General features: G+C 47.0%; 1 protein-coding gene across 1 annotated transcript; it reads left to right on the forward strand.

The window, feature by feature from the left end:
* Positions 1-10,370: 10,370 nt before the first annotated feature.
* Positions 10,371-12,512, forward strand: LOC123086842 (LOB domain-containing protein 39). Its single transcript, XM_044508662.1, has 2 exons — positions 10,371-10,857; positions 11,851-12,512. The coding sequence occupies exons 1-2, from the start codon at positions 10,674-10,676 to the stop codon at positions 12,366-12,368; spliced, it is 702 nt and encodes a 233-aa protein (XP_044364597.1). The 5' UTR covers positions 10,371-10,673; the 3' UTR covers positions 12,369-12,512.
* Positions 12,513-12,816: the final 304 nt, after the last annotated feature.

Genomic DNA, 12,816 nt, shown 5'->3' on the forward strand with positions numbered 1-12,816 from the left:
TCGGAATGAGTTTGTTAACAAGACTTGATCAACCTTGTTAGTGGATTCCTTTTGACGAGCATGAGATGGATAAAACTAGAAGCACAACCTTTTGTACCCCACTTTTACTTTCTGTTATTTAGTTGAAATAAAATGAAAATAAATAATTTCCTGTCTATTATCTGATTATCCGTGCAATATAAAAATACCTTGAAAATAAAAGTTCTCCAAATGCCCTAAAAATTGAATATGATTTTTTATAGAATATTTGAGGATTTATTGAACAAAGAACACAGCAGGGGGGCCAACCACCTTGCCACGAGGGTGGAGGGCGCGCCCACCCCCCTAGGGCGCGCCCCCCTGCCTCGTAGGCCCATGGTGGCCCTCCTCCACTTATTCTTTCAGCCACAAACTTCATATTCCTCCCCCAAACACGAAAAACCAGCTCAAACCCGAGTCCAAGCTCGTTTTGCTGCCATTTTCGATCTCCTTGCTCAAAGCACCTCTCACAAAACTGCTTGGGGAGATTGTTCCTTGGTATGTGACTCCTCCATTGGTCCAATTAGTTTTTGTTCTAGTGCTTTATTCATTGCAAATTTGTGTTGCTTCGGTGACCCTGTTCTTGAGCTTGCATGTCAAATTTATATGGTCAAAAGTAGTTTTGATGCATGATATAGGCTCTAGGCACTTGTAGGAGTAGTTGATATCAATATTATTGAGTTTGGTTTATTTTTATTTTGAAGTTAGTAAATTTTTTTCAAAATTTTTAGAGGAAGAAATATGTTTAGGAAAATGTTCCAAGGTGGTTCTTCAAGGAAGCAAGGATCCAGGCTTGCAATGCGTGATGCTGATGAAGAGCCACCAAGAGACGCTCCAGTGCGTCCTTGTGAGTGGCCTTCTAAAAATTTTATGGATCAAGCGGGAATAAAAGAAGAATTTAACGCATATTTGCGTAATGCCGATCTTGAGGACTTTGAGGCAGACAAATGCCCCCAGTATAATGAGCTCACAAGCTCTTTTGTGAGGAGGTTTGAGTATTCATCTTCGCATAATTATCCTTCGGTCATGTTTGATCTTTATGACAAATCTTATACCATGGACTTGGAGGATTTCACTTTTGCTTGCAAACTTCCACAATGAGGTAGTGTTAGGGATCCCCCTAAATCTGAATTTAGAAACTTCCTTGCTAGTATAACTGTAGGGGAATCCAGAGATATAACGCAAACTACCATAGGGAGCATTCACTTTCCTGCTATACATTATTTTGCCCTCTTCATAGGTAGGTGCATAAATGCTAAGGATGAAGCATGTCACATGTGTGTCCCTGACCTTAGCATTCTCAGGAGTGTTGTGTCAGGAGACCAATCTTATCATATGGGAGCCATTGTAGCTCGTAGGTTGCATCATAATAGACATAGTGGAGATTTTTTTGGAGGAATTTATGCAACCCGCTTAGCTAAATTTCTTCAGATAGACGTTCGTGAGGGAGACATGGAGTTGCCTCCTGCTTATTTAGATTTTGATTCTATGGTTTCCCACCATTTTGTCTAGAGGAACGAATCACCTCTCCAGTACCGACTAATCTTTGACAGGCGTCGTGCTATCCATATTACTCTCCCTGCTCCTGCTTTCTTTGATTATCAGGCAAGAGGAGGATATACTATTACCAGAGGGGAGGCAGATGAGTACGAGAGGAGAGCGGAGGCTGCTCGTCGCCACACTGCAGCTCAGGAGGCGATAGCTGCTGCATCCCAGTACGACCCCAACAACTATTATTATGGATATCAGCCAGGCCAGCCGTGGCCATAGACCAACTTAGGCCAAAAGCCTAAGCTTGGGGGAGTACATTTTTCTCACCGACATTACATTTATGTTCACACACACTCATTGCTAGATGTCGGTGCTCATACTTTTTCATTGTATCATCCATGCTAGTTTATTTCCTTTTATGGTTTCTTCTTGTGTGTTTAATAAACCTTAAGAAAAAACTAAAAAAATTAGTTGTAGCTTTTAATTAATTTACTTTCCATGCTTGTAGTAGTAATTAAAAAGAAACCCAAAAATATTTCTTGTTCTTCTTTTGCTTGTTGGGAGCTTTCCCGTGTAAATAGTTTTATTTCTTTTCTTTTCTTTGGGGGTCAGTAGGAGAAGACTATGATTAAAATTGTTGAAGTGGCTCTTATATGCTTTATTGTTGATTTAACCAAGAGCCCATATTGCTTTGTCTTCTCCTGTTTATTGAATGCTCGCAGATTCCAGCTTAGTCCAATGCACGTGCACTCTTATTATTATTCACATCATTCGGTCGTGCAAGTGAAAGGCAATTATGATGATATATGATGGACTGACTGAGATGAGAAAAGCTGGTACGAACTCGACCTCTTTTGTTTTTGTAAATATGATGAGTTCATCGTTCTTGATTCAGCTTGTTATGAATAAACATGTTTGCAATGACAATTAGAGATCATAGTTGCTTATGCCATGCTTGATTAGCTATGAGTTATAATGGTTTACCTTGCGTGCCAACATGCTATTAAAATGGTTATGATGTGGTATGATAGGGTGGTATCATCCTCTGAATGAGTTAAGTGACTTGACTTGGCACATGTTCATGCATGTAGTTGAAACAAATCAACATAGACTTCACGATATTTATGTTCATGGTGGATTATATCCTACTCATGCTTGCATCCAGTGTTTATTAATTTTAATGCATGTACATGGTTGTTGTCGCTCTCTAGTTGGTCGCTTCCCAGTCTTTTGCTAGCCTTCACCTGTACTAAGTGGGAATACTGCTTGTGCACCCAAACTCCTTAAACCCCAAAGTTATTCCAGATGAGTCCACTATACCTTCCTATATGCGGTTTCTACCTGCCGTTCCAAGTAAATTTGTATGTGCCAAACTCTAAACCTTGAAATAATCATCTTATTTTGTATGCTCAAATAGCTCATGTATCAACTAGGGCTGTTTGTATCTTCCATGTTAGGCGGGTTATTCTCAAGAGGAGTGGACTCCGCTCCTCACTCACGAGATAAATGGCTGGTCACCGGGATGCCCAGTCCCATGCTTTATGCAAACTAAATCAAAATAATTGCAAACAAAACTCCCCCTGGGACCTGATGTATGTTGGAGGCACTCGTTGTTTCGAGCAAGCCATGGATTGATGTTTGTTGGTGGAGGGGGAGTATAAACTTTACCATTCTGTTTGGGAACTTCCTATAATGTGTGTAGCATGGAAGATATCGCCATCTCTTGGTTGTTATGTTGACAATAAAAGTATACCGCTCAAAATGTTATTCACCTCTATTTCAAAACCGAGCTCTAGCACCTCTACAAATCCCTGCTTCCCTCTGCGAAGGGCCTATCTATTTAATTTTATGTTGAGTCATCACCCTCTTATTAGAAGGCACCAGTTGGAGAGCACCTCTGTCATTTGCATTCACTATTGTTAATTTATATTGGGTGTGACTATGATTGGATCTCTTTTACCATGAATTACAATGTCTAGTCAGTCCTTGATCTTTAAAGGTGCTCTACATTTATGTCTTGCGATCTCAGAAAGGGCTAGCGAGATACCATCTTGTTATATCATATTATGATTGTTTTGAGAAAGTGTTGTCATCCGAGATTTATTATTATGGCTTGCTAGTTGATTATGCTATTGATATGGGTAATCATGAGACCTGAGAATTATTTCAAATGTGGTTAGTTATAATCTTTGCTGAAAACTTGAATGCTAGCTTGACATATTTACAACAACAAGAGCAAACATAGTTTGTAAAAGTTTTTCTTTATTTCTTTCAGTTTGTCAACTGAATTGCTTGAGGACAAGCAAGGGTTTAAGCTTGGGGGAGTTGATACGTCTCCATCGTATCTACTTTTCCAAACACTTTTGCCCTTGTTTTGGACTCTAACTTGTATGATTTGAATGGAACTAACCCGGACTGATGTTGTTTTCGGCAGAATTGCCATGATGTTGTTTTATGTGCAGAAAACAAAAGTTCTCGGAATGACCTGAAACTCCACGGAATATCTTACAATAAATAATAAAAAATCCTCGCCAAAGATGAAGACCATGGGGCCCACACCCTTCTCACGAGGGTGGGCCCCCCCCTAGGGCGCGCCCCCCTACCTTGTGGGCCCCCTGGAGACCTCCCGACTCCAACTCCAACTCTATATAACTGCTTTCGGGGAGAAAAAAATAGAAGAGAATAAATCATCGCGTTTTACGATACGAGCCGCCGCCAAGCCCTAAAACGTCTCGGGAGGGCTGATCTGGAGTCCGTTCGGGGTTCCGGAGAGGGGGATTCATCGCCGTCGTCATCATCAACCATCCTCCATCACCAATTTCATGATGCTCACTGCCGTGCGTGAGTAATTCCATCATAGGCTTGCTGGACGGTGATGGGTTGGATGAGATTCACCATGTAATCCAGTTAGTTTTGTTAGGGTTTGATCCCTAGTATCCACTATGTTCTGAGATTGATGTTGCTATGACTTTGCTATGCTTAATGCTTGTCACTAGGGCCCGAGTGCCATGATTTCAGATCTGAACCTATTATGTTTTCATCAATATATGAGTGTTCTTGATCCTATCTTGCAAGTCTATAGTCACCTATTATGTGTTATGATCCGTTAACCCCGAAGTGACAATAATCGGGATACTTACCGGTGATGACCGTAGTTTGAGGAGTTCATGTATTCACTATGTGCTAATGCTTTGTTCCGGTTCTCTATTAAAAGGAGGCCTTAATATCCCTTAGTTTCCATTAGGACCCCGCTGCCACGGGAGGGTAGGACAAAAGATGTCATGCAAGTTCTTTTCCATAAGCACGTATGACTATATTCGGAATACATGCCTACATTACATTGACGAATTGGAGCTAGTTCTGTGTCACCCTATGTTATGACTGTTACATGATGAACCACATCCGACATAATTATCCATCATTGATCCAATGCCTACGAGCTTTCCATATACTGGTTTACGCTTATTTACTTTCCCGTTGCTATTGTTACAATCACTACAAAATACCAAAAACATTACTTTGCTTTCATTACTCTTTTGTTACCGTTACTATCACTATCATATTACTTTGCTACTAAACACTTTGCTGAAGATACTAAGTTTTCAGGTGTGGTTGAATTGACAACTCAGCTGCTAATACGTGAGAATATTCTTTGGCTCCCCTTGTGTCGAATCAATAAATTTGGGTTGAATACTCTGCCCTCGAAAGTTATTGTGACCCCCTATACTTGTGGGTTATCAACGTCTATGCCCCGACACTGCACATCACCCCCCTAGTTGTACGACTCTGCAGAGTTACCATCGAGTGCCGAGGGTGGAACCTCTTACATCACTCCTGATGAGACATCTGTAGTATAGCTATTCGTTCGTGGTCATCTAGGGTGATTTCCTCCTTAACCATTTCCGATACGGCTCTGTCGTGCAACCCCTCAAGTGTGAACCTCGAGGGTGGATCCTCTTACATTCACCTTGATGATTACATCGAGTGGAATTCACCGGGGGTGATTCCTCGGGTTTTCCCCTTGGTGTTAGACACACAGTTACTATGGTTACTATGACTTTACACTGAACCATGTTACTAAAGACGGGTCGGCCCTGAGGGGTACCCGCGCGGGCTTAATAGCGAGTGATGTGGAGTCGGGTTGACCTGGAAGGTGCCCGCGAGATACTTACGAGGCGTGGCCGGGCATTCTTAGCCCTTGCCGCAAGTACTCGAGACGGGGCGACGTGGTCACATCTTTCGTGAGTCTCTGCTTGTTACCGCGCGTTCCTAATCCACTATGATTTGGATATTTGATCCGAGGGGCCTCTGGCCTGATAGCACTAACCATCACGTGGGCATAGTATGGGCATTCTGCGTCGTATGCATCAGCCGAAGGTTAATAGACGTCATGTGATTGAGCGGCGCGCGCCGGGTTGGACTGGTAAGCTCTTGCCTTTTTAAGGAGGTAGCTAGGTCTGCTCACCGGCCACCCATGCAACGTGCAGGAGTTCCCGGGGCGATGGGCCAAGACCCCTGGGGGCATAGGTTTAGTCTGGCATGCTTGACCTCTCTATTAAGCCTAGGTCGGGTTGCGGCGTATTGTTTGGCCGAGGCCGGGCATGACCCAGTAAAGTGTGTTCGGACGGAGTTAAGCGAGCGTGGTGGGTAAGTTGGTGCACCCATGCAGGGAAGAAAACATCTATCGATAGCCTATCCTACGGTAACAGACACTTGGAGTTGCATCCCGATCGATACAACTAGAACTGGATACTTGAGATGAGAGATGGTTATGAGAAATGGATAGTATGGCTCTAGGATTGCTTTCTCACAGGGAGTTGAGAAAGGATCTATGGCCGAGGTTGATAACACTATTACTACTTTACATTATGTCGATCTGTACTCTTCTATATGCTGCAAGATGCTTGAAGATGCCAGTCTTCGATAGGCTAGGCTTTCCCCTTCTTTTCTGGCATTCTGCAGTTTAGTCCACAGATACAGCCCTTTTCCTTTGATACAGATGCATACTTAGTTTAGATCTGATGTAAGTCTTGTGAGTACTTTGGATGAGTACTCACGGTTGCTTTGTTACCTCTTTTCTCATATACCCGTTTGTTGCGACCAGATGACGGGTCCCAGGAGCCAGACAACACCACTGATGATTACTACTACCCCGAGGGTGCCTACTACAACGTGACGGCTGCTGACGACTTGGAGTAGTTAGGAGGCTCCCTGGCAGGAGGCCTTGCCTGTTCGATCGTTGTTGCTTTTGTGCTAGCCTTCTTAAGGCAGACTTGTTTAACTTATGTCTGTACTCACATATTGTTGCTTTCGCTAACTCTTGTGTTTTTGAGGTTATGTATTCGAGCCTTCGAGGCCCCTGGCTTGTAATATAAAGCTTGTATTATTTTATTTTGTGTCTAGAGTTGTGTTGTGATATCTTCCCGCGAGTCCTTAATCTTGATCGTATACATTTGCGTGTATGATTAGTGTACGATTGAATCGAGGGCGTCACAATGTTGAGTCACATGCATATGATTGGTTGAGATAAAAAGAAAAGAAAAAGAAAAATATAAACAAAGGGAGAGAAAGTGGTCTAGGGTGGGCCAAATCATAGGTGGTAAACTGACCGAACACCCTTATATCCTCCCTAAATATGACGTTTTCGGACAGCCCGGCCATATACGAACAATTTGAGCGAAAGTCCCCTTCTACTTGTGAGCTCATTTGAGCTCCGGGTGAACAGTCAATTCTGAAAAATGGAAGAAAAAAAGTGCAAACTTTGACAAATGTTCTCGGCGCTTGTAAATATTCATCCTGAAATAATATTCGTGGAAGTCATGAAAAAACACACACTCCAAAATGCTTCCGAAAATAGCATTTTTGGAGTGTCGATTTTATTCACCTTTACCATCACTTCGACGAATGTTATTTCGGGATGAATTCCAGGAACTCGGACGTTTGTCAAAGTTTGCGCTAAAAACAATTCAGATTTTTTTTACTATTTTTTTATTCTACTGTTCATTAGAGTGCATATGAGCTTGAGTTGAGGATAGCTGCGTCCCAATTTGAGGGTCTGGTTGGATGACCATTTTTTCCCTCCCATCCGAACCGTGACCGGATTATCTGCGTTTGACGTGGATCTAAGGGGTCCGAGTCCGATTGTAAACGCTTTAAGACGATCGCCTCTTGATCTTCTTTCCCTCTCGTCGTCGCCGCAGCTGTATCGCACTGCGACGGTGCGACGAGGCAGGCAGCAAACGACGTCAGTGCAAGAAGCGTGCACCTCGTTCGCTTCGTTGTGCTGAAGCTCTGTCAGCGACGTATCGCAATTAATGCTGGCCCAGTAGTACTGTACGTTCGTCTCCGACGACGACAACAACGACGAGGCTGATTCAGCAGCGTCATCGTCGTCGGCCAGGCCGCCCCGCCCCCTTGTATAAACACGGCCCGGCCTGGCCCGCCGCCCTGACCCGGCGGGTCCCGTGGGCCGTGGCACACCCCGGGAACCGAAGCTGCTCATGACGACGCCGGAGTCAACGAGAGGGAATCCAGTTCTCCTTTGCGGCTCGCTCGCTCGCGCGGTCCAGTTGCCACGCTCCCTCTTCTTCCTGTGAGTGCCCGTGCCCCACGTCCACATATAGCAAAAACCCGAGTGCCCACACGCACAGTCACACGGGACGTGACCGATCCTGCATGCACCTGACCTGACCCGACCCGACCTGGCCCTCCCATCCCATTTCCGTCGCCCGACGGCGCACGTCAGTACGTCACGCCGCACCCGTCGACCAGCAACAGGAACGAACCACAGCACACACACCCCGCCACTACTCCAAACTAAAGGCTTCGGAGAATGGCCCACCACTCGTACCGTCGTAGAAGAAAATGGGCAGCCGAAAGGAAAAGCTGGTGCATATAAAAACCAGCTAGTTGCACCCAGGCCAGAATGCCAGATACACGCGCGGGTGTGAGAGAGAGAGGAGCCACGATCCCGGAGCGGGGAGGGAATGGGAATGTACGGGTGAATCGAGTCGGGGTCGAAGGGCCAGGCTTTGATGGATGGAGCCGGGGTTGGTTTTGCCGGGGATGTTGGAGGAGCGGCGGCCTCGGCCCTTGGCGCCGCCCAAAGGGCAGGGCCAAGCCGACTCCATTCCAACTCCACCACGGCCACCCGCCCGCCCCTCGCTCGCTCCCGGGGCCCCGCACCGGGCCGTAGCTTTCGTCGCTCCGAACTCTCTTTTGTGCTTTGCCTCCTCGCTTTGTTCCTATCCACAGGCCTCCTTCCCTGGCTTAAATTAATCAGACGTCCGGCTTAGAACTCCACTGCTGCCGCCTGCCGGGATCCTCTGCTGCCTCCGCTGCCCCAGCCACGCATGCGTGTTTCGGTTAGGACTTAGGACGAAGCGTGCAATGCGGTTTTACGTGGATGAAATGAAACCATATCGTATCTCGGCGTTAATTGTTCAAGCCGAATTGAGAGTGAGCACACGGCACAGGTGCCAAGGGAAAACTCGAGAAATGATAAGCCCTTGCATGCATGCATGCATGCATGCATGCGGAGGGGCTTGTTATCCTCGGATTGAGATCATTTGTGGTATTGTACAATGTTGTAGTGTGAATGACACGTGGGGCTCGGTCCACATAAACGGTGCGCTACAACAGAGGATCCTTACATGTTATCCTCACTGCTTGCACCATAGGTAAACATCGCAACTCCGGCATATTCGAGGGTGCTCGGCCGTCCATACCCGGCCCATCCAAACAACCAAGGTTATTTCAACAAATTTTTCTAAATTTCTACAAAAGTCTGTAGCCTTTCAAAAAAAAAATTTACTCGACCCTAACATAGAGACAACCCTATGGCATTGCAATGTAAGGTCAAGAAAAGGATCCGACCGCTTATGCGGTGTTAATATACACAACGAGGGCTACTTTTTTAGAGCCATGATTCGAGCCTTGGTCGATAGCCCCACTCCAGGAGGTCTTTACAACCGTGCTAGAGAGTGCATGTCTATTTTTCAACATTTTGCAACTAACAAATACTCTAGTAAACAAAACTGGGTGTCAAGACTGTTTAATATCCAAGACAACAATGCCTAGGTGGGCTGTGTAGGGAAACTATGAGCGGCACATCGATTAATGCATAAAAATCTTATACTCCCTCCAATTCATATTAATTGTCCGCTAACTTAGTACTTCCTCCATCCGGAAAAACTTGTCCGAGAAATGGAGTCCGGACAGAGGGAGTATAACTTTAGCCAGATGGAGGACTTAAGATATTTAGTTAAATTGGCAAACTGCTTCCTTGGCTCAGAAATACATACAATAATTACTATTCAAAAAAAGTAAAGACAATAATTTGATAGTCCAATCCAAGTTTTAGCCACGTCTGTTTGAGCGAATTAATATGCATCAAGTTACACAAATACACGTTTAGCGCAGTGAAGTAGGGTGGGTCATCGTCCTAGCACTCGATGACAAAGGGCTACGGTTTTAGTACAAAAATGTTTAGTCGTATAGGCTGTTAAAGGTTTCTACAGGCTCGTTCCAAACTTTCTAAACACCCCCACCCCCCTCCCCCCGATTTCAATGGAGGTGGGTGGGCTCGTGCCTCTACTAATGACCAATTAAAAACCGCCACAACACCTTGTAAACCCCTCGTCCCTGTAACATCTTACGTGTAGCAAAGCTCGTTTGAGCATGTGGGCACAGAGCTAGCAAGCGGTGAGCACGCGTAGAAGATCCCGTGAAAGCAGAGACTGGTGCGGACCGAGGCCATCGCGGCAACACGGGGGCGCCAACCGCCCAATGTCATTGGAACCCCGCAGCACCAACCAAATATTTCTCCTCCTCGAGCCCGCGGCCCCCAGCCTCCCACTTGGGCGCATCTATACATATTTCCATTTCCACAGGCCAAGCAGGAAGGAAGCATCGCCCCTCCTCTATATAAGCGCCCCGGCAGTCTCCGCTCTCCTCTGCTACTCCCTACCAGGCTACCACTCCTCCTCTCCGCCGCATATCGACACCGACAGACGGACGTCCAGTTTAGCAGCAAGATCTGCAGCACGTACTCCGCCAGCTCAACCACCGCGCACCTCCGGCGTACGGCGGCCGATACGGTGATCGACTGTCCAGGCTCCATCCGTCGATCGACGGAGTGCCGCGCCGTTGGTTGATCCGTCGAGATGAGCTGCAACGGGTGCCGCGTGCTGCGCAAGGGGTGCAGCGACGCCTGCGTGCTGCGGCCCAGCATCGAGTGGATCGACGGCGCCCAGCCGCAGGCCAACGCCACCGTCTTCGTCGCCAAGTTCTTCGGCCGCGCCGGCCTCGTCGCCTCCCTCGCCGCCGTCCCGCTCCACCACCGCCCAGGTACTTACCACCATCTCGCTCGCTACCTTACTTTTAACGCAATTCTTCATCCAGTAGAGTAGTGGCAGATATTTGGAAGGGCAGATGGGCTGTCAAGAACGCGGAGAACGCAAAACAGCTCTTCAGGCTACGCGAGGGCCGGCCGGCGTTGTCGATCACAGTCGCGATTAGTTTAGTGCACTACAGTACAATCTTATCTTATCTTACCTCCGCTAGCTATGGCTAACTTTACCTCGGTGATCAGTACAACTAGCTAGCTAGCGCGCGGCCACCTGTACGAAAAGTTAAAAACCCATCGCCTTGGTTTCGTCTCGGTGAACAATGTTACCCACGCAGCCGGGCTATAGCTTAGACATGACCTATCTATGAAGGCAGTGTTATAGTAGATTATTTTAAGCGTTCTTTTGGACGGTACGCGGCCTTCCGACGCCCCCATGGGTCAGACTGGCTAAAGGAGAGAATCTTTTTAGCCACGCTCCCAATTGCGCTTTGCCAAACACAGAAATCCTTAATTAAAAGTGCTGGGAGATATGCTAATTAATCATGGCGATTGCCCTCCGACCTCTGTCGAGAGGTCAATTCATATCTTTTGCCCCTTCGGCGCTGAATCGTCCACCCATGCATTCCTACAGACTCGCATAGTCCGGACAACATTTCAGGATTTCTAGAATCTTCGGTTGATAAATAGCCATGATACTTAGGCTGCCCATAATGAGAGTATCGTAGGTAGTATCATGCATGCCAATTAAGCAATTTTGATGTAGTAACATAAAATTAAATAAAGAAAAAGAGTCTTGAGTATCATATCATGATACCGTATCATATTAAATGATGTGCTATTTTGTGTCATGCATGACAATAAATGTTGGTATTAGGAATGTAGTATTATAGACTAGTATCATATGCATGATACTAATATATGATACTCCCCATTCCGGCATAATTATATGTTAGGGTTATTGGGTGATTAACGTGTGGTGTCATTTGGTGCAGCCTTGTTCCGGTCGCTTCTGTACGAGGCGTGTGGGCGGACGATCAACCCGGTGAGCGGCGCCATCGGGCTCATGTGGACCAGCAACTGGGACCTCTGCCAGGCCGCCGCCGAGGCCGTGCTGCGCGGCGACTCCCTGCGCTCGCTCTCCGCCGTGCCCGCCGCCTTCACGGAGCGCGACATGGCCGGCCTCTACGGCAACGTCGGCACCAACACCGGCAGCTCCTCCTCCCTCCACTCCTCGCCGGACAACTCCACGTCCGCGCCCGCCAGGAAGCGGAGCAAGAACAGCCCCGGCTGCGGCGCCGTAGGAGGGCAGCAGCAGGTGAAGCTGCCGGGGCCGGGGCCGGTGCTGCAGTCGTGCGAGCTGGACCTCTGCCTGACGCCCTTGTCGTCGCCGCTGGCCGGCGGGAGGCGAGGCGGCGCGTCGGACGAGTACTCCACCACGACGTGCTGCGAGGAAGCCAGCGGCGACGCGGCGGAGGCCGGGGCGCCCCCGCTGCTGAACCTCTTCAACTGAGAGACTGAGTGTAAACTGTAATTGTGCAGTTCGTGTGTGGGTTAATTAGTTGCATCGGTGTTAGTCAATGAAGCTTTTTGGGACGTGCAACTTGGTTTACAAATGTTCGATCGCTGTTATTTTTTTGCATGAGTCAGCTAACAAGTCGTCTCTCTAGTTCTAAAACAAACATGAAGTGGTCCGTGGTGAGACACGCATATATCATGTTGTACATGCTTAGTTGCAGATAGTTGCCGTGAAGTGCAGGCATGGCCAACACACGTAACATTTTCGTGACAGAGAGGGTGCGGTCTTTGGCAGGCGATGCTCGACGGCATCGCTGGATAGGACGTCGGTGCATGGTTCTGGGCCGCGATGACCTTGACATGCAGCGGCATGGGTAATTTGTCTCTGGTTTTTACTAGGGGATCTTCCTTTTTTTTTGAAAGGAACAGACTAGTATTCCTTA

This window comes from Triticum aestivum, chromosome 4A (genome assembly GCF_018294505.1).
Source record: "Triticum aestivum cultivar Chinese Spring chromosome 4A, IWGSC CS RefSeq v2.1, whole genome shotgun sequence".
Classification (NCBI taxonomy): domain Eukaryota; kingdom Viridiplantae; phylum Streptophyta; class Magnoliopsida; order Poales; family Poaceae; genus Triticum; species Triticum aestivum.

Excerpts from the sequence above, each read along its gene's own strand:
- LOC123086842 (XM_044508662.1), top strand. The coding sequence starts at position 10,674 with ATGAGCTGCAACGGGTGCCGCGTGCTGCGCAAGGGGTGCAGCGACGCC. Across the intron at positions 10,858-11,850 it reads CCCGCTCCACCACCGCCCAG|CCTTGTTCCGGTCGCTTCTG; the intron begins GTACTTACCACC and ends CATTTGGTGCAG.